Source organism: Vanellus vanellus, assembly GCF_965231255.1.
Source record: "Vanellus vanellus genome assembly, contig: HAP1_SCAFFOLD_76, whole genome shotgun sequence".
NCBI lineage: Eukaryota > Metazoa > Chordata > Aves > Charadriiformes > Charadriidae > Vanellus > Vanellus vanellus.
The window spans coordinates 619,425-645,000 of NW_028127111.1; the positions used below are offsets into that span (position 1 = coordinate 619,425).

At 52.1% G+C, this 25,576-nt stretch overlaps 2 protein-coding genes across 2 annotated transcripts; one reads left to right on the plus strand and one right to left on the minus strand.

Moving 5' to 3' along the window:
• Positions 1–6,135: 6,135 nt before the first annotated feature.
• LOC309685500 (olfactory receptor 14A16-like) lies at positions 6,136–7,071 on the plus strand (the record flags this gene model as incomplete). Its single annotated transcript, XM_082501261.1, has 1 exon — positions 6,136–7,071. One exon carries the CDS (start codon positions 6,136–6,138, stop codon positions 7,069–7,071), a length of 936 nt encoding a protein of 311 aa, XP_082357387.1.
• Positions 7,072–16,805: 9,734 nt separating this feature from the next.
• LOC309685501 (olfactory receptor 14A16-like) lies at positions 16,806–25,268 on the minus strand (the record flags this gene model as incomplete). Its single annotated transcript, XM_082501262.1, has 2 exons — positions 16,806–17,764; positions 25,238–25,268. 2 exons carry the CDS (start codon positions 25,266–25,268, stop codon positions 16,806–16,808), a joined length of 990 nt encoding a protein of 329 aa, XP_082357388.1.
• Positions 25,269–25,576: the final 308 nt, after the last annotated feature.

A 25,576-nucleotide genomic window follows, 5' to 3' on the forward strand; every position in this document is an offset into this window, starting at 1 on the left:
AAGGGTGAGAAAGGAGGTCCTGACTAAAATGAAGCATGAAGGGGCAGCCCAGAGAAGGTGGACGCTGACTGGCTCCCGGCCTCAATGATTTTTGACTCTGTGCTGGAGAGAGCCATTTGTGTGAGCGTGTGCTTGTCTATGCCTGGTGGGGATTAGGGGGACGAGGGGATCCCGGGGCCAAGTTCTGGATACATGGAAGGTGTCAGACCAGCTCTTGGAAGGATCCATTTTTGCTGTGTGTCTATATGGGTAGATATCTTACACTAACATAATACAGCACACAAAGAGCCCACCCTTGTTTCCCTTTCTCCACTGACCGTGGTTTTGATTGCCCTAGACACCTCTTCGTGCACCACGGATCTTCCCATGATGATAATGCATTTGGGGGGCGGGGGGGAGCAGGGAGGCTGGGTGAGTAGAGGGACGAGGCTGGCTCTGACAGGGGCCATGAAGCAGCTGCCCGGAGGTGACAGCAAGGACATGACAAGGAAGAAACTTATCTCTTTTGACGTCATTGTTTTTAGGAAGGCAAAGCTCCCCTTGAGCCAGTGGTTGCAAGGAAGGTCAAGAGCAGAAAGAAGGCTTACGGGGACCTCCTTGCAGCCTGTCAGAACCTAGGAGGAGGTCATAAAAATACAGAGATAGGCTCTCCACCATGCTGCATATTAGGAGGATGAAAGACAAGTGTTGGGTGAAAGAGGGGATGTTCAACCTGGAGATAAGGAGAAGATTTTCCGCCAGTGTCAGGGCTCGTCCTGAGCCGGGTGGCCATGAGCCCCACCTGCCCTTCTGTCTGCCATGGTTGGTCAGGTTGCTGTAACAGAGGTGCCCCCAGGATCAGAACCCAGGTGGGCCTCTTCCACCTGCATCACCCCCTCCCCAAGGACGGAATTCCTCTTGGGTGGGGTCTCTGATGCGCTGGATGATCTCAGCATGCCTGCTGGCCAGCATGTCTCCTGAGGGCCAACCAGGCTGCTGCTGTGGAAGTGCCCTCAGAATCATCACCATGCCAGCCATCTCCCCTTGGCCTGCCGCTCCCCTTTCCCTCTGCCCCTATCTTGGCTCTGCTGGGAGGAGTGGTATTGTGATAAACCTCTTGTCCCCAAACTGCTGGGGCCATCTGCGGGCCAGTCATGCTCCTATAACAGTAGTGGCCTCACAATCAAATCAGAACTTGTCTCACCTTTGTCTATCTCTCCCCATCCACTCCCTTGACTCCTCATCTCTGCTGGACCCCACCTTCAACATCCAAACCCTGTTACTGGCTTTTCCCTCTCCTCTGCCCCACGGGTTGACAGAGACAGGGTGGCACAACTTACGTTTAGGCTTTGCAGTGCTCATGCATAATTCTTGTGATAAAGTCAGTACTGAGATCAGACTCTATGGTGTGGAGCAGTTAAAAGAGCAGATTGGCAGTGGTGGCCATCATGTTGGTTTTGCAAGGGGGGGCTTCTGTCTATATACTAAAAGGATCTCCTACTACCAAGATGTGTTTGGTGTTTCAAGCTGTCACTTACAGAGGTCCCACAAAATTGATCTGCAGTTGTGCCCGTGGGCTTCCAATATGTTGGTGCTGCAGTTGGGCTTTTGATCCAGGGTTGTCTGCATGGGTCATGGCACAAGAAAGGCAGTTCCTACACCAGAGATATATATCCTTCTTCAAGTTAGGCCCCCACTCACTGCTCAGAGTGTTTGTCTGAGCTCACGCATGAACTTCGATAAACTCTCCTTGAATATTCTGAGGCAAAATCCAACGCTTATTGCCTTCTGCATCTACAGCATAATAAATATTGCTTTCCCTTACTATGCAGGCTGACCTGATGGGTCTTTTCACATTAATCCTTTTCATTGCCTTGGTTGGAAGATGACATTTTCCCACCTTGGGTCTAGATTGGTTGTGACTTCTGTTCGTGATGATATGTTACTCTGCTGGAAGCTGAGCTGCTGTTCCAGCTTTCTGTAGCTCATTTTCTAAAACCTTTAGTTCTGTTTCTAAATCTTGTGCTTGTCCAACTTCTAAGTCCAGCTGTTTGATTTGTAACCAGGGTCTATGTCTGTTTACCTTGAGATCTTCCTCTCAAATTTTGATTAAGATGATTGTCTTTATTTTGGGAAATTCCTCCTCATTCAATTTACAGATGTTTTTTTTTGCACATTCTTTACCTTCTCATCCATTTCTCTCAGGAGATCCTGTGAATCATACATGGCACACCACAGGGTTCCAATGGCATTGGCTTCCTTTTTCACTTTGCAATGACTAAAGTAAACTTGACAGGTTGGAGAAGTGGGATCTGCTACTTTAAGACAGTGGGATCTCCTAGGGCATTTCCCTGGTTCAATCACCTGCTTATTGAGTTTGTAACATCCTTTTCCTCCTTAACGCATATTTTAGCTCAAGCTGCATGGTCTGTTTTATGCTGTGCACTTCCCATACAGCCTTTACACAGGCAAACACTAACAGGAATTTTGCTGCTCCAACTGGCTCAGTAGAAGAGTTTTAAATGTGTTTTCCGTAAGCTCCAATTCCAGATTGACTTTCCTTCAGAGGTCCATTGGTTCTGAGCATCCAGAAAGCCACACCAAAGGTGCATTGTGGGTCATTTCAGTCACCACCATCACCCACAAACCTTCCACTTTCACTGCAGGGCTTGCCTCTCCATTTACAGACCACGCAATGAAGTTGGGATGAGGCTGTTTGTTAGGAGAGCTTCCCAGACAAGATGCTGCTTGAGCCCAGCCAAGGGTGTGTCAGGGACAATTTCTCGAGACAGCGAACCAAATATTAAATTAACATGAAGTTATTTGTGGCTGGAATTCTGTGTGCAGGAGCAAGGACTGCCTTCAGTCCAACAGTGCAGTTCCTTCACCCTTCATGCGGTTTGGGCCGGCCTGGCCACTGCGACAAACTACAGATGCTCTCCCTCACCTCTCTTTCCAAGGAGAGGAGGGAGAGAGAAAGGACTTGTCAGTTTAGATAAGTTAGTCAGTTTGGGGTCACTTCTCATCTCCGCTCCTATCCAAAGGTGTGACCCCTCTACACTTTACCGCTTCCGACCCTCCAACGGGGCATATAACAAAGTGAGCTGCCCTTGGTTGTTATAGCAAAAAGTCTAAGCAAGAGCCTCTCTGCATACCATGCCTTGGCATCAATTATATACAATCAGGTTTTGTCACTCTGAGAGCCAACAGCTTATGGCCAATATGCATTAAATTTGAGAGAGTTCAGTTAGTTCGAGGAGGCTTGGCTGCAAAGTCAAATTACTGAACAGAAAAAGGGTTCTGTTTCACCTCAAACCAGCACAGGTGGGCTGTTCTTTTGGGAGGGTATTAGGAGAATAAAAGAGAAGCACTCGGGATTTCAGGGAATGGAAAGAGAAGCAAAGGATGCTGTTGGCCTTCTTTGCCCCTGGCTCCTGTTTTGCCTAATGAAACTGAAGGACCACCAGAGCCTTTCCCGCAAAGCTGCCACCCAGCCACACCGCCCCTGCCCTCTGTCATTGCATGGGGTTAGTGCACCTCAAGGGCAGGACTTCAGAGTTCTCTTTATCGGACATCATGATATTACTTTTGGCCCATCCCTCTGGCCTGTCTATGTACCTCTATGTTCCCTCCCTCAACCTCCATGGCCTTTCAATGATTACGGAGTGTCATTGAACACGCTGGCACATTGGCTTACCCTGTCATCTCCCTCAGCTGCCACCCCTCCTATCCCATAGACTGGTAAGGATTGTCTTAGTTAAGGTGACTTGGGAACAATCCACTGCTGGTGGCGTTCCTCCAGATTCCTGCCCTGAGTCTCAGAGCTCTGGGAGACCTTGCTGGGGCAGACTGAGGCAAAGAGGATGTAGAGAATCTCCGATATAGCTCCACCCGCTCTATGAAACTCAGCAGTGGCCACACAGTGGCTTTGATTCTCCTCAAACTGTTCCTGAAGGAGTAAACACTCATTCTGGTGCCCTTGAATTGCCTTTCGGGGTTAGATTGAATTGTGATCTGGACTATAGCTGAGCTTGGAGGAGGCTGTCCTTGAAGACCAGCTGGACTGAGCTCTGCCACCATGTCACAGCTCTGTCTGCCACAGGAACGGCTCCAGCTCGTCCTGTCTGTGCCCCTGGCTGAGATCATTGCTGCACGTTTGGGCTGAAGCCCCCCCAGCTGTGGCACCAGGCAAGCCATGACTAGCCTTAAGGAATTCTGGTGCCAACAGTCCAATACCCCGTGTGTGCTACTGATGGGACAAGAAGACGGGGTACTCATGGCCAGCTCTTCTTCTGCTGTGAGAAATAATACTGCTGGAAGTAAGTGTCTCTGCACAGCTGAGGGAGGGAACATGAGAGATTGCATCAGTCTTTTTCACAGGCGGTTCCCCTGGAGCCCCAGGGACACCTCCAGGGAGCCCAGAGGGGACAGAGGCAGTGCCAGCGTGGGCTGGTCCTCTGCTGCTGAGCTGGGCCGGGCTGCTGGGCCGGAGGGAGGTCCTGGCAAGCGGGCAGCACTGCAGAGAGACAGCTCTGCCCAGGAGCAGGGCTGGGGGCACTGCCTGCAGGCAGAGAGGGGAGACCTGCGAGGCAGAGAGAGCTTAAAGGCAGTTGGGAGTGGGGGGTGCTGAGAGCTCACTGGGGCAGAAATCTTCACCAGCCTCTGCGTGGTAAGTCTCGGGGTTCCGGGCAATGCAGCTCCAGTTCCTGGAGGGATCTCCTCAAGCTGGTCCATCTGAGAGCTGCTGGGCTCTGTCAGGAGGACTCTCTCAGTTTCTGTGCTGTAGAGGAGGAGGATGTGCTCCAGAGCAGGGCTTCCCTGCTGCCCGGTGAGAGGGAGGGGGCCCGAGGGCTGCCTTCTGCTGGGGATGGTTGTGGAGGTGTGCGTAGGGGTGTGCAGGCAGGGTTGGCCAGGGCTGTCCTTGCCAGCAGGGTCCCTGCACCCTGGGGCTCTGTGCCGGGGCAGGGAATCCGCCAGGGTCAGCTCTCCGACTGCCCAGGGAGCTCCCACGGAGCTTCTGTGGGGAGAAGCAGTGGGTGGAAGGAGTGACTGCCAGCAAGGCAGATGCCTTCTGTTGCTGAGATGGACCTGTGTGGGTCAGGGCTGCTCCAGATCCACATCACCCCCAGGACATTTGCAGAGGGCCCGTTTTGAAGAAGGACATCGAGGCACCTTTCCCCTGAAAGGGAACAAGTCTGTGCTGTGGGATTTCTCCTCTTTGCTGCTGGGTGGGCAGTGGGAGGTGGGAATGGAATTCTCCTTTGTGGAGAAGGCACAAAGACCCCCGTTCTCGATAGCACTTCCCTGAGCTGCTCCTGAGCCCCCACACACCCAGAGATGCCCCCGGGCAGCGCTGTGCTGCCAGGAGGGGTCTGCAGGGCAGAGCTGAGCACACAGCGGGTGGGATGGGCTCTGGGGCACTGGCAGGGAGGAGACCCGGGGGGCAGAGAAGCAGCTCCAGGCAGGGGCAGCTCCTGGCAGCCCAGACACAGGCAGTGACAGAGAGGGAGCTGCTGCCAGAAGTGCCCGGGCAGGGGGGATCCTGGCACCTCCGGCCACCCCCTGAACTTCAGACAACTTCTCGGCAGGAAGCCTCTGCTCTCCTCTCACACCCGCCCCACAGCCAAAGGGTCCAGAGCCCGAGATGCCTTCTCGGCAGCTGCACCTGCAGTCAAGGAGACCTGTGATTGTCTTACAAGTAATGCACAACATAAAAGCAAGTGCCCTGCAGTGTCTCTGTCTGGAGACACTGTCACTAAGGAGAAGGCTTCACTGCACGCCTGTCTGACTCCCTCTCCTCGCTTCATTTTTTCAGAGCACAGACGTGTTTCTCCTTGTTTCCCCACCCCTCTGTTGAACTCTGCATCTCAGGAGTTGGGAGGGGGTGCGGGTCAGCTTCTCTTCTGCCTCTGACTCTGCCTCTGACTCGTGCCCCAGAGGTGCCCTCATGGAAAGTAGGTGTCGAAGCAGTATTTTACCCGATAAGGGACAGTGTCACTGAGTTTGTGGGGTTGGGAATGAGCTGGGTCATTCCTCATTCAGCTGTGGGAGGGGGATTTCTGTGAGGAGTGGCATTGGGATTTCCTCAGAGAAGTCTCTCCCAGTTTGTCACTGCCTTTTCCTCCTTGGACAGGTCCCAATGCCCAGAGGCAGCAAATGTCCAACAGCAGCTCCATCACCCACTTCCTCCTCCTGGCATTCGCAGACACACGGGAGCTGCAGCTCTTGACCTTCGGGCTCTTCCTGGCCATCTACCTGGCTGCCCTCCTGGGAAACGGCCTCATCATCACCGCCATCGCCTGCGACCACCGCCTCCACACCCCCATGTACTTCTTCCTCCTCAACCTCTCTGTTCTGGACCTGGGCTCCATCTCTACCACTGTTCCCAAAGCCATGGCCAATTCCCTCTGGAACACCAGGGCCATCTCCTACGGAGGGTGTGCTGTCCAGCTCTTTTTCTTTCTCATTTTTCTTTCAGCTGAGTATTTTCTCCTCACCATCATGGCCTATGACCGCTACGTTGCCATCTGCCATCCCCTGCACTACGGGACCCTCCTGGGCAGCAGAGCTTGTGTCCGCATGGCAGCAGCTGCCTGGGGCAGTGGGTTCCTCAATTCTCTCCTGCACACGGCCAATACATTTTCACTGCCCCTCTGCCAGGGCAATGCCATGGACCAGTTTTTCTGTGAAGTCCCCCACATCCTCAAGCTCTCCTGCTCACACTCCTACCTCAGGGAAGTTGGGGTTCTTGTGGTTGGTGTCTGTTTAGCATTTGTGTGTTTTGTTTTCATTGTGGTGTCCTATATACAGATCCTGAGGGCAGTGCTGAGGATCCCCTCACAGCAGGGACGGCACAAAGCCTTTTCCACATGCTTCCCTCACCTGGCCGTGGTCTCCCTCTTTATCACCACTGCAGTGTTTGCCCATCTGAAGCCCTCCTCCATCTCCTCCCCATCTCTGGACCTGGTGGTGGCAGTGTTGTACTCGGTGGTGCCTCCAGCAGTGAACCCCTTCATCTACAGCATGAGGAACCAGGAGCTCAAGGATGCCCTGTGGAAACAGGCCCAATGGACGCTGTTTCACCGACAATAACCTACCGCCTCTTCTCCGCACATTGCCCAGAGTTTATCTTAGACCACGAGCCTGAATTTTTCTCTTGTGATAATCCTGCTTATTGATATTTTTCTGGGTTTATACTACTTTTTTTGAGGCTTGATCCTACTGTGTCTGACCCTTGCACAACACTGAGTCAGATGTAGCCAGTCAGATAACAGCTCTTAAATGAAATGGGATGTCCCAGGTAGAATAGGGAGAAAAGGGAGAAACAGAAAAAAAAAGACATGGGCTTAGATAAATATTGTTTAAAAGAACAGTAACAGAAAAGATATTAATAATAATAATAATAATAATAATAATAATAATAATAATAATAATAATAATAATAATAATAATAATAAAAATTAAGTGATGCAACACAAATTGCTGTCACTTCCCAATAATTAACTCCCCAGCCTGTCCGGAGATGTGATCACCGATCCCTGCCCCCCTGCTAACTCCCATTTATATACTGAGCATGACATCTATGGGATGGAATATTCCTTTGGCCAGCTTGTCTTGTCTGTGGCCCCCCACCCTCTACGGGAAGTTGAAAAAGTCCGTGACTTAATATAAGCATCACTCAGCAACAACTAAAACAATACGTGTTAGCAATGTTATTCTCAAAGTCAATCCAAAACACAGCAGCTACCAGGAAGGATATTAACTCTATCCCAGGCAAAACCAGGACAGCGTCCGCCCCTTATTCTATACCATCTACCTCATGCCCAGGTCTTACACTTTTCCATAAATAACCACCATTTTCCTGTCTTTCATATATGTATATATGCACACAGATATCATTCCCTTAGTCCATGGCCCATCCCACTGAAATGTCCCTTGAGTTCATTTAGTCCATGACTTTGGGCTCCATTTGTTGTAACTGTCTTTCCCAGCAGGAGACGTGGTGTGTGGTGTTGACTTGTTGCGTGCTGCATCTGGAGCTCGCAGCTGGTGTAGCCGGCAGGGCCCATGCCCATCATCTGTGGGTTGAAGATGTCGATCTCAAGACAATTCCCGGGTGCCAGTTGCTGCAGCCACTTCTGGTTCCATCACTTCTGCACTTTGCTCAGTTTCATCAAAGTTCATTCTTCATTAATTTAGGTCACTTTCACTGCAATGCCATAGATAGAGCATATAGCAACCGTATCAGTGATGACATATAGTGGTAATTTAGCAATAAATATCATATCATTTGATTCATTGGACATTCTCACCAAAATCAAATCCCCTTGAGGAACAAATCGATCATCCCCATCCTCCTGCATCACCCACCAAGTGCACTCAGGGCCTTAAAATAAAGAAATCCAACAGATAGTTTTGCCTTTGCTTGTGTCAGGAATAACCCAGACTCTCTTCCCGAACATATTCAGATCCTCAAATGTTCCCTAACCAGGTGGCCTTTGCCAAATGTGTATCCCGACTTTTGAAGGTCCCACCACCCATGGCTCTCAGTGTAGTTTATAGCAGTCTGTTGTATTGTTTCATTTTCCCAGAGGCTCGTGCATGGTAGGGGATGTGATACACCCGCCCAATGCCATGCTCTTTGGCCCAGGTGTCTATGAGGCTCTTTGGAAATGAGTCCCACTGTCTGACTCAATTCTCTCTGGGGTGCCATGTCGCCATCAGACTTGCTTTTCAAGGCCCAGGATAGTTGTTCAGGGCGGTGGCATGGGGCAGAGGGTGTGTTTCCAGCCATCCGGTGTTTGCTTCCACCGTTGTGAGCACGTGGCGCTTGCCTTGGCGTGTTTGAGGGAGTGTGATAGAACCAATATGCCAGACCTCCCAGTATTGATATTTCAGCCAACGTCCTCCATATCAAAGAAGCTTTAACCGCTTGGCTTGTTTAAATGCAGCACACCTTTCACATTCGTGGATAACCTGTGCAATAGTGAACGTGGTCAAGTCCACCCCCTGGTCACAAGCCCATCTATATGTCGCATCTCTTCCTTGATGGCTTGAGGCGTCATGGGCCCACCAAGCTATGAATAGTTCACCCTTACGTTGCCAGTCCATGTCCACCTGAGCCACTTCAATCTTAGGAGCCTGATCCACCTGCTGGTTGTTTTGATGATCCTCAGTGGCCTGATCCTTGGGTACGTGGTCATCTACATGATGTACTTTCACAACCAGATTCTCTATCCGGGCAGCAATGTCTTGCCACAGTTCAGCAGCCCAGATGGGTCTACCTCTGCACTGCCAGTTGCTCTGTTCCCACTGCTGTAACCCCCCCCACAGAGCATTTGCCACCACCCATGAATCAATATGGAGGTAAAGCACCAGCTGCGCAGGGGCTCACAGCCGGTCCCAGGTCACCCCTGCGCCTGTGATTTCCCTTTGGGGCACATTCCAGAGCCACCAGACAGGCAGGGGTTGGGAGACGTATGTTGGAGGGAGGGCACGGACAAAGCGCTGTAGCACCTCCAGGAGAAGCACCTTCCACTGCCACAGGCTGTGACGTGGGCGATAGCTTGGCTCCCAGCGACACTCATCCTCACCCAGGGAGAGGAAGATGAGTGCTGTGCTTTGCACCATCTTCAGTGAGCTTTGCCTGGAGGAGAGACTCTGTGATGTCTGGCACTGAGTTCAGTGCTCACAAGAACATCCTTTGTAGCTGCAGTCAATATTTCAGGTCAGTGCTTGGAACAAGAGGGGATGGGGACACAGAGCATTTCCAGGCTGTGTCACGCTGCCTTAGTGTCTCTCCAGTGCTTCCCTTGGAACTGAACCTCTTTTCCAGCACTTCCCCACAGTCCTGGTGCCTCCCTGGACACCGGAATTAATCCCCAACCCAAGATATCACAGCAGCACTGGAAGCGGTGTCTGACGAACCCCCCGATGCGGTGCAGGGCTGGAGTGTGGCCAGCCGGGCTTGTCTGCCGTGGGGCGGGAGGTGTTCCTTCCCCACACAGCGCCATTCTCTGGTGGTCTTGTTGAAGCAAGGAGGGCACTGGCCCTGTGGCTCTCTGTGCACAGCCGGAGGTGTTGACTCCTTGTTAAAACAACCGGCTCGTAACACATGAATTAATAAACCCCACGGCCTCCCAGCATGGCTACTGCGTGTGCCCAAATTGGTGCCCCAGGAAGGAGGCACAGGGGATAATAGGGTACGGGTTTAATGCAGCAAAGATGCTTTTTCCCCCAGCACTGCTTTGCTTTTTTCAGGGCTTTGTTTTCCACCCGCTGGAGCTATGCCGGGAACGTCGTCTATAAAATCCCCGGCACGTCACCTGAAATGATGCGGCTCATTACCAAGTACGCCTACACCGGCACAGTACTGGTCAAGGCCATCAACGTTGAACGTTTGCTGATAGCGGCCGACCAGTTCAACATCATGGGCATCGTCAGACTGTGCTGCGAGTTCTTAAAGTCCCAGCTGTGCTTGGAGAACTGCGTCGGCATCTGGAGATTCACCGAGTATTACTACTGCCTTTATTATTGACTTTATTATTGACCTGCGAGAAGACGCCCATGCTTTCATCCCCCATCACTTGGAGGGGGTGACCAGGGTGTCGAGAGAGTTTCTGGAGCTCTCCATCAATGACCTCCTGTGTGTCCTGCAGAAGGAGGAGCTCAGTGGGAAAGAAGAGGCCGTGTTCAAGGCTGTTCTGCAATGGATGGCTCACGACCCGCAGAACAGGAGGCAGCAGGTTGCAGTCTTGCTGGGCAAGGAAGAGTGGAAGGGGGGACAGAGGGCATCTATTTAAAACAAAAAAAGTCTAGGTTATTCTTACCTTAGAAAAAAATAAACTCAGCATTTTTGACAGTAAGGACTTTGCTTGAAACTTTTGAAATCCTGCCTTCACAAGGGTATAAATTTGTAGTTCATATTCACTGTACATACACGCCACTCACCCAAATCCCATTGCTTGTTGGCACGTGCATGGTTTCCGAAGGCACACACACTGACACTGACACTATGGAAATGATCAGGTATGTGTTGTCTATGAGTGCCCAGGCCACAGTTGTGTGAGGCATTGCACAAGCATCTGAAATCCTTGCCCAAAAGAGTTTGCAAACCACCCGTTCCTTTCGACTGGGCTCGAAAGGGGGACCATCTTGCATAGGGGAGGATGGCACATTGCTCTCATGTTCTTGAGGCAGTCCTATTCGAGTCATGGTTTCAGTCAGAGTCCTTCCTGAACGATCATTGCCTGGGAGGACAGCACCATAAAGGCAGCCAAGTGCCTTCTGGGCCACCCCTGGGGACAATTCTCGGCCTTCAAGGATAACATCATGAAAACTTTCCAACTGCCCATGCTGTCCCAGGAGAGAGATTGGGACACAAAGTATGGAATTACACGAGTGATTCTCTGTTCACGAGCACGAGTGGTCCCAGTCAAATTGGGACACCCCAAATGCAGTTTCACACATGGTTCTTATACCTTTAGAGCATCCAGGTACAACACAATTTGAGTGATCGCTACTTAACACGCACACGCAGGCTGCTGTTTGGCAAAGCAACTCTCATGCTGTGGCATCATCATCCACCTGCTGCTCTCCTAATGGAGACGTCCCTGGAGTCGGTCTCGCTGCAGTTCCTTATCTCTGATGCCAGATCAGGGGAGGGTTTCACAGGGGTGTCAGAGGGGCTGGGAGGCTGGCGTCATCCGCGCAGTGCTGGAGTATCCTTTCTTCTTCAGGCTGGGGGCTGTCTTCTCCTCCCGACAATGAGCTGGGTCCTGTAGTCATGCTGACTGAACCATGGCTATGCAGTACGCAATAGAAACGCTGTATATCTTAAGAAAGTTCATACAATTTCGTACTCTAAAGAGTAATTGTTACAATAGTTCGGGAATGAGATTTTCCTAACAGTCCCTCCTTTTCCTTTCACCGTCAGGGTCACACTATACTCTTCATTATTTAAGTCGTAAATCAAGTTCATAAGGTAATACACACCCATCTAATTAGAAAGCAAAACAAGAGAGTGAATACAACAACCCAAATCCTTTCGGTTCACAGTCCTGTTCCTAAGTCTGGGAGCCAAGAGGTTAGCCACCCAAAGAGATTTAGGGGAGATCCCTACCCTATTTTGTGTAATATTTTTAAATGAGTCTAGAGCTAAGACTTTCTATATTACCATTTTTGATAAAAATTTGATTTCTTCCTCTAAGGCTGTCATACTGCCTGCCCTCATTAATGGCTTTTTCTAATTCTCTTGACACATTCGCAGTAGCCCTTTCTAGTTTTGCAGACCCTCACTGTGGGATAAAATCTGATACAGACAGGTGGAACTCAGTGCCACATTATCAAAGATATTTGTGAAAGGCAGGTCCTGCTTGACTAACCTGATCTCCTTCTACAACGTGGTCACCCGCTCAGTGGATGAGGGAAAAACTGTGGATGTTGTCTATCTGGACTTTAGTAAAGCCTTTGACACTGTTTCCCACAGCATTCTCCTGGAGAAACTGGCTGCTCATGGCTCGGATGGGCACACGCTTTGCTGGGTAAAAAACTGTCTGGAAGGCCGTGGCCAGAGAGTGGTGGTAAACGGAGTTAATTGCAGTTGGCGGGCGGTCAGGAGTGGTGTCCCCCAGGGCTCAGTACTGGGGCCAGTCCTGTTTAACGTCTTTATCAATGATCGGGATGAGGGGATGGAGTGCCCCCTCAGTCAGTTTGCGGATGACACCAAGCTGGGTGGGAGTGTTGATCTGCCTGAGGGTAGGGAGGCTCTGCAGAGGGATTTGGACAGACTGGACCCATGGGCCAAGGCAGACTGTAGGAGTTTCAATGAGGCCAAACGCCACCTCTCACACTTTGGCCACAACAACCCCCGCCAACACTACAGGCTTGGGGAGGAGTGTCTGGAAAGCTGCTCACAGAGAGGGACCTCTCTTGTTGGTTGATAGCGGCTGAAAGTGAGACAGCAGTGTGCCCAGGTGGCCAAGAAGCCCACCGGCATCGTGGCCTGTATCAGGACTAGTGTAGCCAGTAGGACCAGGGAGGAGATTTTCCCCCTGTACTGGGCACTGGGGAGGCCGCATCTTGAGTACTGTGTTCACTTTCGGCCCCCTCACCACAAAAAGGACACCAGAGCGTGTCCAGAGAAGGGCAACGAAACGGGTGAGGGGTCTGGAGCACATGTCTTATGAGGAGCGGCTGAGGGAACTGCGGTTGTTTAGCCTGGAGAAAAAGAGGCTGATTGGAGACCTTATCGCTCTCTAAACATATCTGAAAGGAGGTTGCAGAGAGGTGGGTGTCGACGTCTTCTGTCAGGTAACGGGTGTTAGAACAAGAAGAAATGCTTCAAGTTGAGCCAAGGGAAGTTTTGACTGGGTATTAGGAAGAATTTCTTTACTGAAAGGGTCATCAGGCATTGGAATGCGTTACCCAGGGCAGTGGTGGAGTCCCCATCCCTGCAGGTGTTTAAGGGTCGTGTAGATATAGTGCTGAGGGATATGGTTTAGTGGTGGGCTTGTCAGTGTTAGGTTAATGATTGGACTATGTCATCTTACAGGTCTTCTCCAATCTAGGAAATTCCATGATACTGTGATTCTGTGATGATGGCGCTGGGACAACTTCCCTGGGGTATCCACTGAGCACAGGCACAGCCCAGACCCTGCTTGTCTGGTCTGTCATGTCTCTCGCAGGAGCCCGGCTGTGCCAGGACATTGCTGTGTGCCCCAACCCTGCACACTCCCCCACTTCAGCTCTTCCCTGGGATTTTCCTCTCTGGGGCACTTGCCAGCCCCGCCAGCCCACACCCTCCCTGAATCTGGACACCTCCTGCTCTCTCCCAGCACAGACCAGCAGAGCAGCCCCATTGGCAATGGTCCACCCAGCCTTCATGCTGAGGAGATATCCACCCCAGGCAGCTTGCAGCCCCCCATGCCAAACGTCCTTCCCAGGACTGCATGAGAGAATTGGCCCAGGGCACCCTCAGGAAGGTCCTTTGGCCCCAGGGACAGGGCAGCCTGCCGTGAGCTGTCCCACCAGAGCAAAGGGTTCCTCTTTCCATGGCTGCCCTGCACACACACGGTGCCCTGCTCTTCTCCCGCCACAGCCCATCTCCCCTCAGAGCTTTTTCCTGAGAGAGCTCATCCGTGCTGGCCTGGCCAGCCGTTCCTGCACCCCTCCCCAGGTGTCCCACAGCCCCCGAGCTGGTGGTGCGGCTCTGCAGAGCCGGGGGCTGTGGTGCCCAGGGCCATGCTGGTCAGGCTGGGAGGCAGACCCAGCTCGGGTGGCTCCTGCCCCCTTCACCTCAGCACACAGACGTGGCCCCTGCAGCTCCAGAGAAGTTCTCGGAGAAAGGATCTCAGACAAACAAGTCAGTGCAGGGTCCTTCAGTTTTTTAAAAACAAAGAGAGAAGAGCTTCTTATCTACGCGAAGTCTGTGGCTCCCACAACACAGACGGATCCTGACATAGCAATAGGATAAAGGATGATTCTTCACTTTTATTGACAGCATTAACAAAACCCAGAAAAGCTAAAAAACAAATAAATGAAAGGAAAAAAAGTACTAAAGACAATCTGGGCCTGTAATGAGTTACATCATGTGTAATATGTAGAAGATGGGCAGTTCATTGCTGCTTCTACCAAGATACCAGTCATCAGTTTCCACAGGGCGTCCTTGAGCTCCTGGTTCCTCATGCTGTAGATGAGGGGGTTCACTGCTGGAGTCACCACTGAGTACAGAAATGACACCAACAGGTCCAGAGATGGGGAGGAAATGGAGGGGGGCTTCAGGTAGGCCAACATGGCAGTGCTGATAAACAGGGAGATCACAACCAGGTGAGGGAGGCACGTGGAAAAGGCTTTGTGCCATTCCTGCTCCGAGGGGATCCTCAGCACAGACCTCAAGATCTGCACATAGGAAAAGAGAATGAAAGCAAAAGCCCCGAATGCTAGTAAGACACTAAGCACCAGAAGCCCAACTTCCCTGAGGTAGTCTGAATGTGAGCAGGAGAGCTTGAGGATGTGGGGGATTTCACAGAAGAACTGGTGCAGGGCATTGCCCTGGCAGAGGGGCAGCGAAAATGTATTGGCCGTGTGCAGGAGAGAATTGAGAATCCCACTGCCCCAGACAGCTGCTGCCATGCGGACACAAGCTCTGCTGCCCAGGAGGGTCCCGTAGTGCAGGGGTTGGCAGATGGCAACGTAGCGGTCATAGGCCATGATGGTGAGAAGAGAAGAAGAGAAAACTCTGCTGAAATGAAAAAGACAAACAGCAAGGCCCGTGTAGCACGTCCTGCATAAGACATGACGCTGGTGTCCCAGAGGGAATTGGCCATGACTTTGGGGAGAGTGGTGGAGATGGAGCCCAGGTCAAGAACAGAGAGGCTGAGGAGGAAGAAGTACATGGGGGTACCAAGAAGACCGAGTGGATAAGGTCCTCTATAGACAGATTGGAGTAGGCTCACATTCACAAGCCCTGGTCCTCAGAGGGAACTTTAGCCACCCTGATAGCTGTTGGAAGGAAAGCACACCAGCGCACAGGCAATCCAGGAGGTTCCTGGAACACATTAACGATTACATCCTTCTCCAAGTGACAGCAGAGTCAATGAGGAGAGATGCCATGCTGGACTTTCTCCTGACCAAGAAAGAGGGGCCCATGGGGAATGTCATGGTCCAGGGCAGCCTTGGCTGCAGTGACCTTGAGGTGGCAGAGTCTGGGATCTTTAAGGTGGCTAGGAGAGCGCACAGTAAGCTCGCTATCCTGGACTTCAGGAGATAGACATTGGCCTCTTCAGGGATCTGCTTGGTGAATTACATTGGGACAAAGCCCTGGAAGGAAGAGGGACCCATGAAAGTTGGCTATTATCCAAGGGCTACCTCAGCCAAGCTCAGGAGCAATACATGCCGTCAAAGAGGAACTCAGGGAAAGACAGCAGGACGCCTGCGTGGATGACCAAGGAGGTCCTGGTCAATCTCAAAAAGGAAAAGGAAGCCTACAGAGGGTTGAAGCAAGGACAGGTATCCTGGAAAGAATTGTCCGAGCAGCGAGAGATCAGGTTAGGAAAGCTAAAGACCAAGTATAGCTGAATCTGGCCAGGCGCATGAGGGCACAGCAGTCCTGGCCTTGGGGTCCCCTCAGGCACCTCATGCTTCTCCCCACTCTCCCCTCCCTGTGCCTGATGAGGCCCTGCTGACTCCCTCGGCACTGCAGCGTCCTTGTGCGTGGACACATTGATTCAGTGCTTTATGTTGGTGGACTTCAGCTTGGAGGGTGTTTCACCTTCGGAGTCTCCATCCGTTCCAGTCCAAGGGCAAGTGTTGAGTCCCTAATCCCGCCTCTCCTCCCCCCTAAAAAATGCATTTCCAGAATGTCCGGTATATGCCGTCAGTCCTGTCATACATGAAGAAGACTGAGGAGATAATGGGAGCTCATGGACGGTCTCCCCTTCTATTGGGCACCAAGAGCGCTTTTAAATCCAGAATATTTGGTGCAGTGGAACCCAATAGTACCGTGAGCTTGGCTCCAGAAACATTGAAAAAACAAGAACAGACTCCTTAAAATATTGATTCCTTGAACATGTTCTTGGAAGGAACTTTGGAGGAACAGCCCATCCTTCAGGCACTGCACTTGGGAGGTGCCCTTTTACTGAAGAGCTGTTATCTGTCAGGCCACACCTGACTCAGTGTTGTGCAAGGGTCAGACACAGTAGGATCAAGCATCAAGACAAGCAGCGTAAACTCAGAAAATTATCTATAAGCAGGATTATCACAAGAGAAAAAAGCAGAATTGCAGCCTAAGATAAGCCTTGGGCAATGTGCATGGAAGGGGCAGCAGGTTATTGTCGGTGAAACAGTGTCCATTGGGCCTGTTTCCGCAGGGCATCCTTGAGCTCCTGGTTCCTCATGCTGTAGATGAGGGGGTTCACTGCTGGAGGCACCACCGAGTACAGAAATGAAACCACCAGGTCCAGAGATGGGGAGGAGATGGAGGGTGGCTTCAGGTGGGCAAACACTCCAGTGCTGATAAAGAGGGAGACCACGGCCAGGTGAGGGATGCCCGCGGAAAAGGCTTTGTGCCGTCCCTGCTCCGAGGGGATCCTCAGCACCGCCTTCAAGATCTGCACATAGGACACCACAATGAAAACAAAACACCCAAAGGCTAAACAGGCACTAATTACAAGAAGTCCAACTTCCCTGAGGTAGGAGTGTGTGCAGGCGAGCTTGAGGATGTGGGGGATTTCACAGAAGAACTGGTGCAGGGCATTGCCCTGGCAGAGGGGCAGTGAAAATGTATTGGCCGTGTGCAGGAGAGAATTGAGGAACCCACTGCCCCAGGCAGCTGCTGCCATGCGGACACAAGCTCTGCTGCCCAGGAGGGTCCCGTAGTGCAGAGGTTGGCAGATGGCAACATAGTGGTCATAGGCCATGACTGTGAGGAGAGAACACTCTGTTGACATAAAAAAGAAAAAGAAAAAGAGCTGGACAGCACAGCCAAAGTAAGAGATATCCTGGGTGTTCCAGAGGGAATTGGCCATGGCTTTGGGGAGAGTGGTGGAGATGGAGCCCATGTCTATGAGGGAGAGGTTGAGGAGGAAGAAGTAAATGGGGGTGTGGAGGTGGTGGTCACAGGCGATGGCGGTGATGATGAGGCCGTTTCCCAGGAGGGCAGCCAGGTAGATGCCCAGGAAGAGCCCGAAGGTCAAGAGCTGCAGCTCCCGTGTTTCTGCCAATGCCAGGAGGAGGAAGTGGGTGATGGAGCTGCTGTTGGATATTCGCTGTGTCTGGGCAGGGGGACCTGTCCAAGGAGGAAAAGGCAGTGACAAACTGGGAGAGACCTCTCTGAGGAAATCCCCATGCCATTCCTCACAGAAATCCCCCTCCCACAGCTGAATGAGGAATGACCCAGCTCATTCCCAACCCCACAAACTCAGTGACACTCTCCCTTATCGGTAAAATACTACTTCGTCACCTACTTTCCATGAGGACACCTCTGGGGCAGGACTCACAGAGTCAGAGGCAGAAGAGAAGCTGACCCGCAACCCCTCCCAAACTCCTGAGATGCAGGGTTCAACAGAGGGGTGGGGAAACGAGAAGAAATGCCTCTGTGCTCTGAAAAAAGGAGTTTAGGAGAGGGAGTCAGACAGGCGTGCAGTGAATCCTTCTCCTCAGTGACAGTGTCTCCAGACAGAGACACTGCAGGGCACTTGCTTTTATGTTGTGCATCACTTATAGGACACAAACACTTCTCCTGGACTGGAGGTGCAGCTGCCGAGAAGGCATCTCGGGCTCTGGACCCTGTGGCTGTGGGGCGGGCGGGAGAGGAAAGCAGAGGCTTGCTGCGGAGAAGTTGTCTGAAGTTCAGGGGGTGGGAGGAGGTGCCGGGATCCCCCCTGCCTGGGCACTTCTGGCAGCAGCTCCCTCTCTGTCCCTGCCTGTGTCTGGGCTGCCAGGAGCTGCCCCTGCCTGGAGCTGCTTCTCTGCCCCCGGGTCTCCTCCCTGCCAGTGCCCCAGAGCCCATCCCACCCGCTGTGTGCTCAGCTCTGCCCTGCAGACCCCTCCTGGCAGCACAGCGCTGCCCGGGGGCATCTCTGGGTGTGCGGGGGCTCAGGAGGGCTTCAGGGAAGAGCTAACGAGAACGGGGGTCTCTGTGCCTTCTCCACAAAGGAGAAATCCATTCCCACCTCCCACTGCCCACCCAGCAGCTGAGAGGAGAAATCTCACAGCACAGACTTGTTCCCTTTCAGGGGAAAGGTGCCTCGATGTCCTTCTTCAAAACGGGCCCTCTGCAAATGTCCTGGGGGTGATGGGGATCTGGAGCAGCCCTGACCCACACAGGTCCATCTCAGCAACAGAAGGCATCTGCCTTGCTGGCAGTCACTCCTTCCACCCACTGCTTCTCCCCACAGAAGCTCCGTGGGAGCTCCCCAGGCAGGCGCAGAGCTGACCCTGGCAGAGTCCTTGCCCCGGCACACAGCCCCGGGGTGCAGGGACCCTGCTGGCAAGGACAGCCCTGCCCACCCCTGCCTGCACATCCCTACGCACACCTCCACCACCATCCCCAGCAGAAGGCAGCCCTCGGGCCCAGTCCCTCTCACCGGGCCGCAGGGAAGCCCTGCTCTGGAGCACATCCTCCTCCTCTACAGCACAGAAACTGAGAGAGTCCTCCTGACAGAGCCCAGCAGCTCTCAGATGGACCAGCTTGAGGAGATCCCTCCAGGAACTGAAGCTGCACTTCCCGGCACCCTGAGACTTACCACGCAGAGGCTGGTGAAGATTTCTGCCCCAGTGAGCTCTCAGCACCCCCCACTCCCAACTGCCTTTAAGCTCTCTCTGCCTCGCAGGTCTCCCCTCCCTGCCTGCAGGCAGTGCCCCCAGCCCTGCTCCTGGGCAGAGCTGTCTCTCTGCAGCGCTGCCCGCTTGCCAGGAGCTCCCTACGTCCCAGCAGCCTGGCCCAGCTCAGCAGCAGAGGACCAGCCCACGCTGGCACTGCCTCTGTCCCCTCTGGGCTCCCTGGAGGTGTCCCTGCGGCTCCAGGGGAGCCGCCTGTGAAAAAGGCTGATGCAATTTCTCATGTTCCCTCCCTCAGCTGCGCAGAGACACTTACTTTCAGCAGTGTTATTTCTCCCAGCAGAAGAAGTGCTGGGCATGAGCACCCCGTCTTCTTGTCCCAGCAGTAGCACACACGGGTTCTTGGACTCTTGATACCAGGAGTCCTTATGGCAAGTCACCGCTTGCCTGGTGCCACAGCTGGGGGGCTTCAGCCCAAACGAGCAGTAATGATCTCAGACAGGGGCACAGACAGGACGAGCTGGAGCTGTTCCTGTGGCAGACAGAGCTGTGACATGGTGGCAGAGCTCATTCCAGCTGGTCTTCAAGGACAGCCTCCTCCAAGCTCTGCTATAGTCCAGAGCACAATTCAATCTAACCCCGAAAGGCAATTCAAGGGCACCAGAATGAGTGTTTACTCCTTCAGGAACAGTTTGAAGAGAAACAAAGCCACTGTGTGGCCACTGCTGAGTTTCAGAGAGCAGGTTGAGCTATATGGGAGATTCTCTACATCCTCTTTGCCTCACTCTGCCCCAGCAAGGTCTCCCAGGGCTCTGCGACTCGGGGCAGGAATCTGGTGGAAGACCATCAGCAGTGGATTGTTCCCAAGTCACCTGAACTAAGACAATCCTTACCAGTCTATGGGACAGGAGGGGTGGCAGCTGAGGGAGATGACAGGGTAAGCCAATGTCCCAGCATGTCCAATGACACTCCGTAATCATTGAAAGGCCATGGAGGTTGAGGGAGGGAACTCCCTGATGACTGGCAGCATCCAAATATTGCATGCTCTTTTAAAAATTGGCCAACGGATAAGCAGGGGAAGTCAAGGCTGTGCCCCAGAGTGTGTCCGCTCAGAACCCATTTGTGGGTGTCTGAAACCCTGGATTTACCCAGGACAGCTTGTGTCCCACCGTTCTCTGCTTCCTGTGGTGGAAGAACAGGATTGCTCAGAGCAGGGAGAGCAGTGCTGGTCTTTTAAGTTGGAAGTCAGCAAAGTTTTCAACATCTTCCCCCACAATATGCTTGTGCCCGAATTAGGATGTCATCGCTTGCATGGGTGCATAAGGAGATGGGTAACTAACCAGACGGCTGATGGGGCTCAGAGGTCTGTGGTCAATGCGTGGTACTCTGCCTTGAGGCATCTAGCTTGAAAGCTCCTGAAAGGGTCTCTCCTGCCACCTGCCCTGTTTATCATGTTTTTAAGGACCTGGAGAAGACGCAAGTGTTCTTTTTCATAGGATTTGAAGACACTACTCTGGCGGGAAGGGCTGGCATGCCAAAGGACATAGACAGGCCAGAGGGATGGGCCAAAAGTAATATCATGATGTCCGATAAAGAGAACTCTGAAGTCCTGCCCTTGAGGTGCACTAACCCCGTGCAATGACAGAGGGCAGGGGCGGTGTGGCTGGGTGGCAGCTTTGCAGGAAAGGCTCTGCTGGTCCTTCAGTTTCATTAGGCAAAACAGGAGCCAGGGGCAAAGAAGGCCAACAGCATCCTTTGCTTCTCGTTCCATTCCCTGAAATCTCGAGTGCTTCTCTTTTATTCTCCTAATACCCTCCCAAAAGAACAGCCCACCTGTGCTGGTTTGAAATGAAACAGAACTCATTTTCTGTTCAGTAATTTGACTTTGCAGCCAAGCCTCCTCGAACTAACTGAACTCTCTGAAATTTAATGCATATTGTCCATAAGCTGTTGGCTCTCAGAGTGACAAAACCTGATTATCTATAATTGATGCCAAGGCATGGTATGCAGAGAGGCTCTTGCTTAGACTTTTTGCTATAACAACCAAGGGCAGCTCACTTTGTTATATGCCCCGTTGGAGGGTCGGAAGCCATAAAGTGTAGAGGGGTCACACCTTTGGATAGGAGCGGAGATGAGAAGTGACCCAAAACTGACTAACTTATCTAAACTGACAAGTCCTTTCTCTCTCTCCCTCCTCTCCTTGGAAAGAGAGGTGAGGGAGAGCATCTGTCGTTTGTCGCAGTGGCCAGGCCGGCCCAAACCGCAAGAAGGGTGAAGGAACTGCACTGTTGGACTGAAGGCAGTCCTTGCTCCTGCACACAGAATTCCAGCCACAAGTAGCTCTGTGCTCATTTAATATTTGGTTGGCTGCCTCGAGGAATTGCCCCTGACACACCCTTGGCTGGGCTCAAACAGCATTTTGTCTGGGAAGCTCTCCTAACAAACAGCCTCATCCCAACTTCACTGCGTGGTCTGTAAACGGAGAGGCAAGCCCTGCAGTCAAAGTGGAAGGTTTGTGGGTGATGGTGGTGACTGAAATGACCCACAATGCATCTTTGGTGTGGCTTTCTGGATGCTCAGAACCAATGGACCTCTGAAGGAAAGTCAATCTGGAATTGGAGCTTACAGAAAACACATTTAAAACTCTTTTCTACTGAGTCGCTTGGAGCAGCAAAATTCCTGTTAGTGTCTGCCTGTGTAGAGGCTGTATGGGAAGTGCACAGCATAAAACAGACCATGCAGCTTGAGCTAAAATATGCGTTAAGGAGGAAAAGGATGTTAGAAACTCAATAAGCAAGTGATTGAACTGGGGAAATGCCCTAGGAGATCCCACTGTCTTAAAGTAGCAGATCCTACTTCTCCAGCCTGTGAAGTTTACGTTAGTCATTGCAAAGTAAAAAAGAAGCCTGTGCCATTGGAACCCTGTGGTGTGCCATGTATGATTCACAGGATCTCCTGAGAGAAATGGATGACGAGGTAAAGAATGTGAAAAAAAGACACCCATAAATTGAAGGAGGAGGAATTTCCCAAAATAAAGACAATCATCTTAATCAAAGTTTGATAGGAAGATCTCAGGGTAAACAGACATAGACCCTGGTTACAAATTAAACAGCTGGACTTAGAAGTTGGACAAGCACAAGATTTAGAAACAGAACTAAAGGTTTTAGAAACGGAGCTACAGAAAGCTGGAACAGCAGCTCAGCTTTCAGCAGAGTAACATATAGTCATGAACAGAAGTCACAATCAATGCAGCGCACTCCCCTCAGTCTGGGAATTCAAGAGTATGTCTTGGACAAGATCCATAGGGTCTACTGGGAAGGCCCAGGTTCTTGTGGGCTGGCACCAGGGATCCTGGAATGCTTGCCAGCAGATTCTCACACATCGGAAGTGGCCATTGGGAATAGGAGAAACTTGGCCCTCTTATTAGTGGACGCATGAGCATGCACAAACACTCTTCATGTATGGCAAACTCAGGCTGAATAACTCCAGAGTAAGACACTTGGAGTGGCTGTGAGAGAGCCCATCGTCTTGATCCAAGGTGGGAAAATGTCACCTTCCAACCTGGGCAATCAAAGGGATTAATGTGAAAAGACCCATCAGGTCAACCTGCATCGTAAGAGAAAGCAAATTTTCCTTTTTGAAAACAGACAGAAGCCCATCCCCCTTTCGAAACCAACATGATGGTCACCACTGCCAATCTGCTGTTTTAACTGCTCCACACCATAGAGTCTGATCTCAGCACTGACTTTATCACAAGAATTATGCATGAGCACTGCAAAGCTTAAACGTAAGGTGTGCCACCCTGTCTCTGGCAACCCGTGGGGCAGAGGAGAGGCAAAAGCCAGTAACGGGGTTTGGATGTTGAAGGTGGGGTCCAGCAGAGATGAGGAGTCAAGGGAGTGGATGGGGAGAGATAGACAAAGGTGAGACAAGTTCTGATTTGATTGTGAGGCCACTACTGTTATAGGAGCATGACTGGCCTGCAGCTGGCCCCAGCAGTTTGGGGACAAGAGGTTTATCACAAAACCGCTCTTCCCAGCAGAGCCAAGATAGGGGCAGAGGGAAAGGGGAGTGGCAGGCCAAGGGGAGATGGCTGGCATGGTGATGATTCTGAGGGCACTTCCACAGCAGCAGCCTGGTTGGCCCTCAGGAGACATGCTGGCCAGCAGGCATGCTGAGGTCATCCAGCGCATCAGAGACCCCACCCAAGAGGAATTCCGTCCTTTAGGGTGGGGAGGGGGTGAGGCAGGTGGAAGAGGCCCACCTGGGTTCTGATCCTGGGGGCACCTCTGTTACAGCAACCTGACCAACCATGGCAGACAGAAGGGCAGGCGGGGCTTATGGCCACCTGGCTCAGGGCGAGCCCTGACACTGGCAGAAAATCTTCTCCTTATCTCCAGGTTGAACATCCCCTCTTTCACCCAACACTCATCTTTCATCCTCTTAATATGCACCAAATTGGTGAGCCTATCTCCGCATTTTTATGACCTCCTCCTAGGTTCTGACAGGCTGCAAGGAGGTCCCCCTAAGCCTTCTTTCTGCTCTTGACCTTCCTTGCAACCACTGGCTCAAAGGGAGCTTTGCCTTCCTAAAGACAATGACGTCAATAGGGATAAGTTTCTTCCTTGTAATGTCCTTGCTGTCACCTCCGGGCAGCTGCTTCATGGCCCCTGTCAGAGCCAGCCTCGTCCCTCTACTGACCCAGCCTCCCTTCCCCCCCCCCAAATGCATCCTCATCATGGAAAGACCCGTGGTGCATGAAGAGATTTCTAGGGCAATCAAAACCACGGTCAGTGGAGAAAGGGAAACAAGGGTGGGCTCTTTGTGTGCTGTATTATGTTAGTGTAAGATATCTACCTATATAGACACACAGCAAAAACTGATCCTTCCAAGAGCTGGTCTGACACTTTCCATGTATCCAGAACCTGGCCCCGGGATCCCCTCGTCCCCCTGCTCCCCCCAGGCACAGACAAGCACACGCTCATGCAAATGGCTCTCTCCACCACAGAGTCAAAGAATCATTGAGGCCGGGAGCCAGTCAGCGTCCACCTTCTCTGGGCTGCCCCTTCATGCTTCATTTTAGTCAGGACCTCCTTTCTCACCCATGCCAGGCTCCTGCCAGCTTTGACAGACTTCCTGTATGATGGGGTGGACTGTTCTGGAGCTGCAAGAGTCCATCCTTGACTAGCAAAGAGTTCTCTGCCCCCCTCTTCTCCGCAGGGCCCTATCCCATGGGATTCTTCTGATCAGGTCCCTCAGAAGGCCAAAGCCTGCTCTCCTGAAGTCCCCCTCTTGGCCTTGTTCCCTTCTTTCAGGAGCCTCAACTCTACCTTCTCACCCCTGACTGTGACATCCCTGACAGTGGGAGATGGGAATAGTTTTTCTCCACTCTGGAGCAGGCACGGAGACCTCAGTTCTTGTTAGCATTTGTCTGAGCCTCTTCTTATCCCCTTGGCACGCAGAGATGTCCCTGGGCAGTGCCCTGCTGCCAGGAGGGATCTGCAGGGCAGAGCTGAGCACACAGCGGGAGGGATGGGGTCAGTGAGCACTGGCAGGGAGGAGATGTTGGGACAGAGAAACAGCTCCCGGCAGGGACAGCTCCAGGCAGCCCAGACGTGGGCAGGGAGTCGGAGGGACCTGCTCCCACAAACACCTTGGGAGAGGGGACTTGGGCACCCTCCCTGCCATCCCCTGCAGTGCAGACACCCACTCTGAGGGAACGCCCTGGTCTCCTCTTCCACCCAGCAGAGCCCAACCCTCTGTCCCTCTCTTGCCTCCTCACAGCAACACTCCTGGCATTTCTCCACATTTCCCCTTTCTGCTGGTTTAGGGCAGCTTATCTTTTCTAGATGGGGACTTAAAAACATTGCCTTTTTATTTTGGGTGGCAGTATTTTGCTATGTTATCAGGTCTTTTTTAATGTTTCCATTTTCTGTCCCTTACGTAATGGCACCTTGCGAATTGCCGTGGTCAGACTCACCTTGGGATGGCGGGAGGCCGCTGTTGGACATTGTGTATAATTACACCTTGGGTTATATTATGGGCCATTTAGCAAGAGGGGGGATGTCTCTTGAGTTTTTGTATGTGCCGGTGGCATCAATAGCAACAGTTTTTGAAAGTCTGGAGTACCCTTGGGATGTTTTGGTTATTGTGCTTGGGTAATTAAATTTTGCTGGCTCTTTCTTCTTCATTGGTGGATCTGCAGTATAGGGAAGCGTCCAGCGGCAACTCCCCGGCCCCCACAGCCGACATCATACCTGCACAGCCCCCTCCTGTCCCTGTGACAGACATCGCGCCTGCACAGACCCTGCCGTCCCCT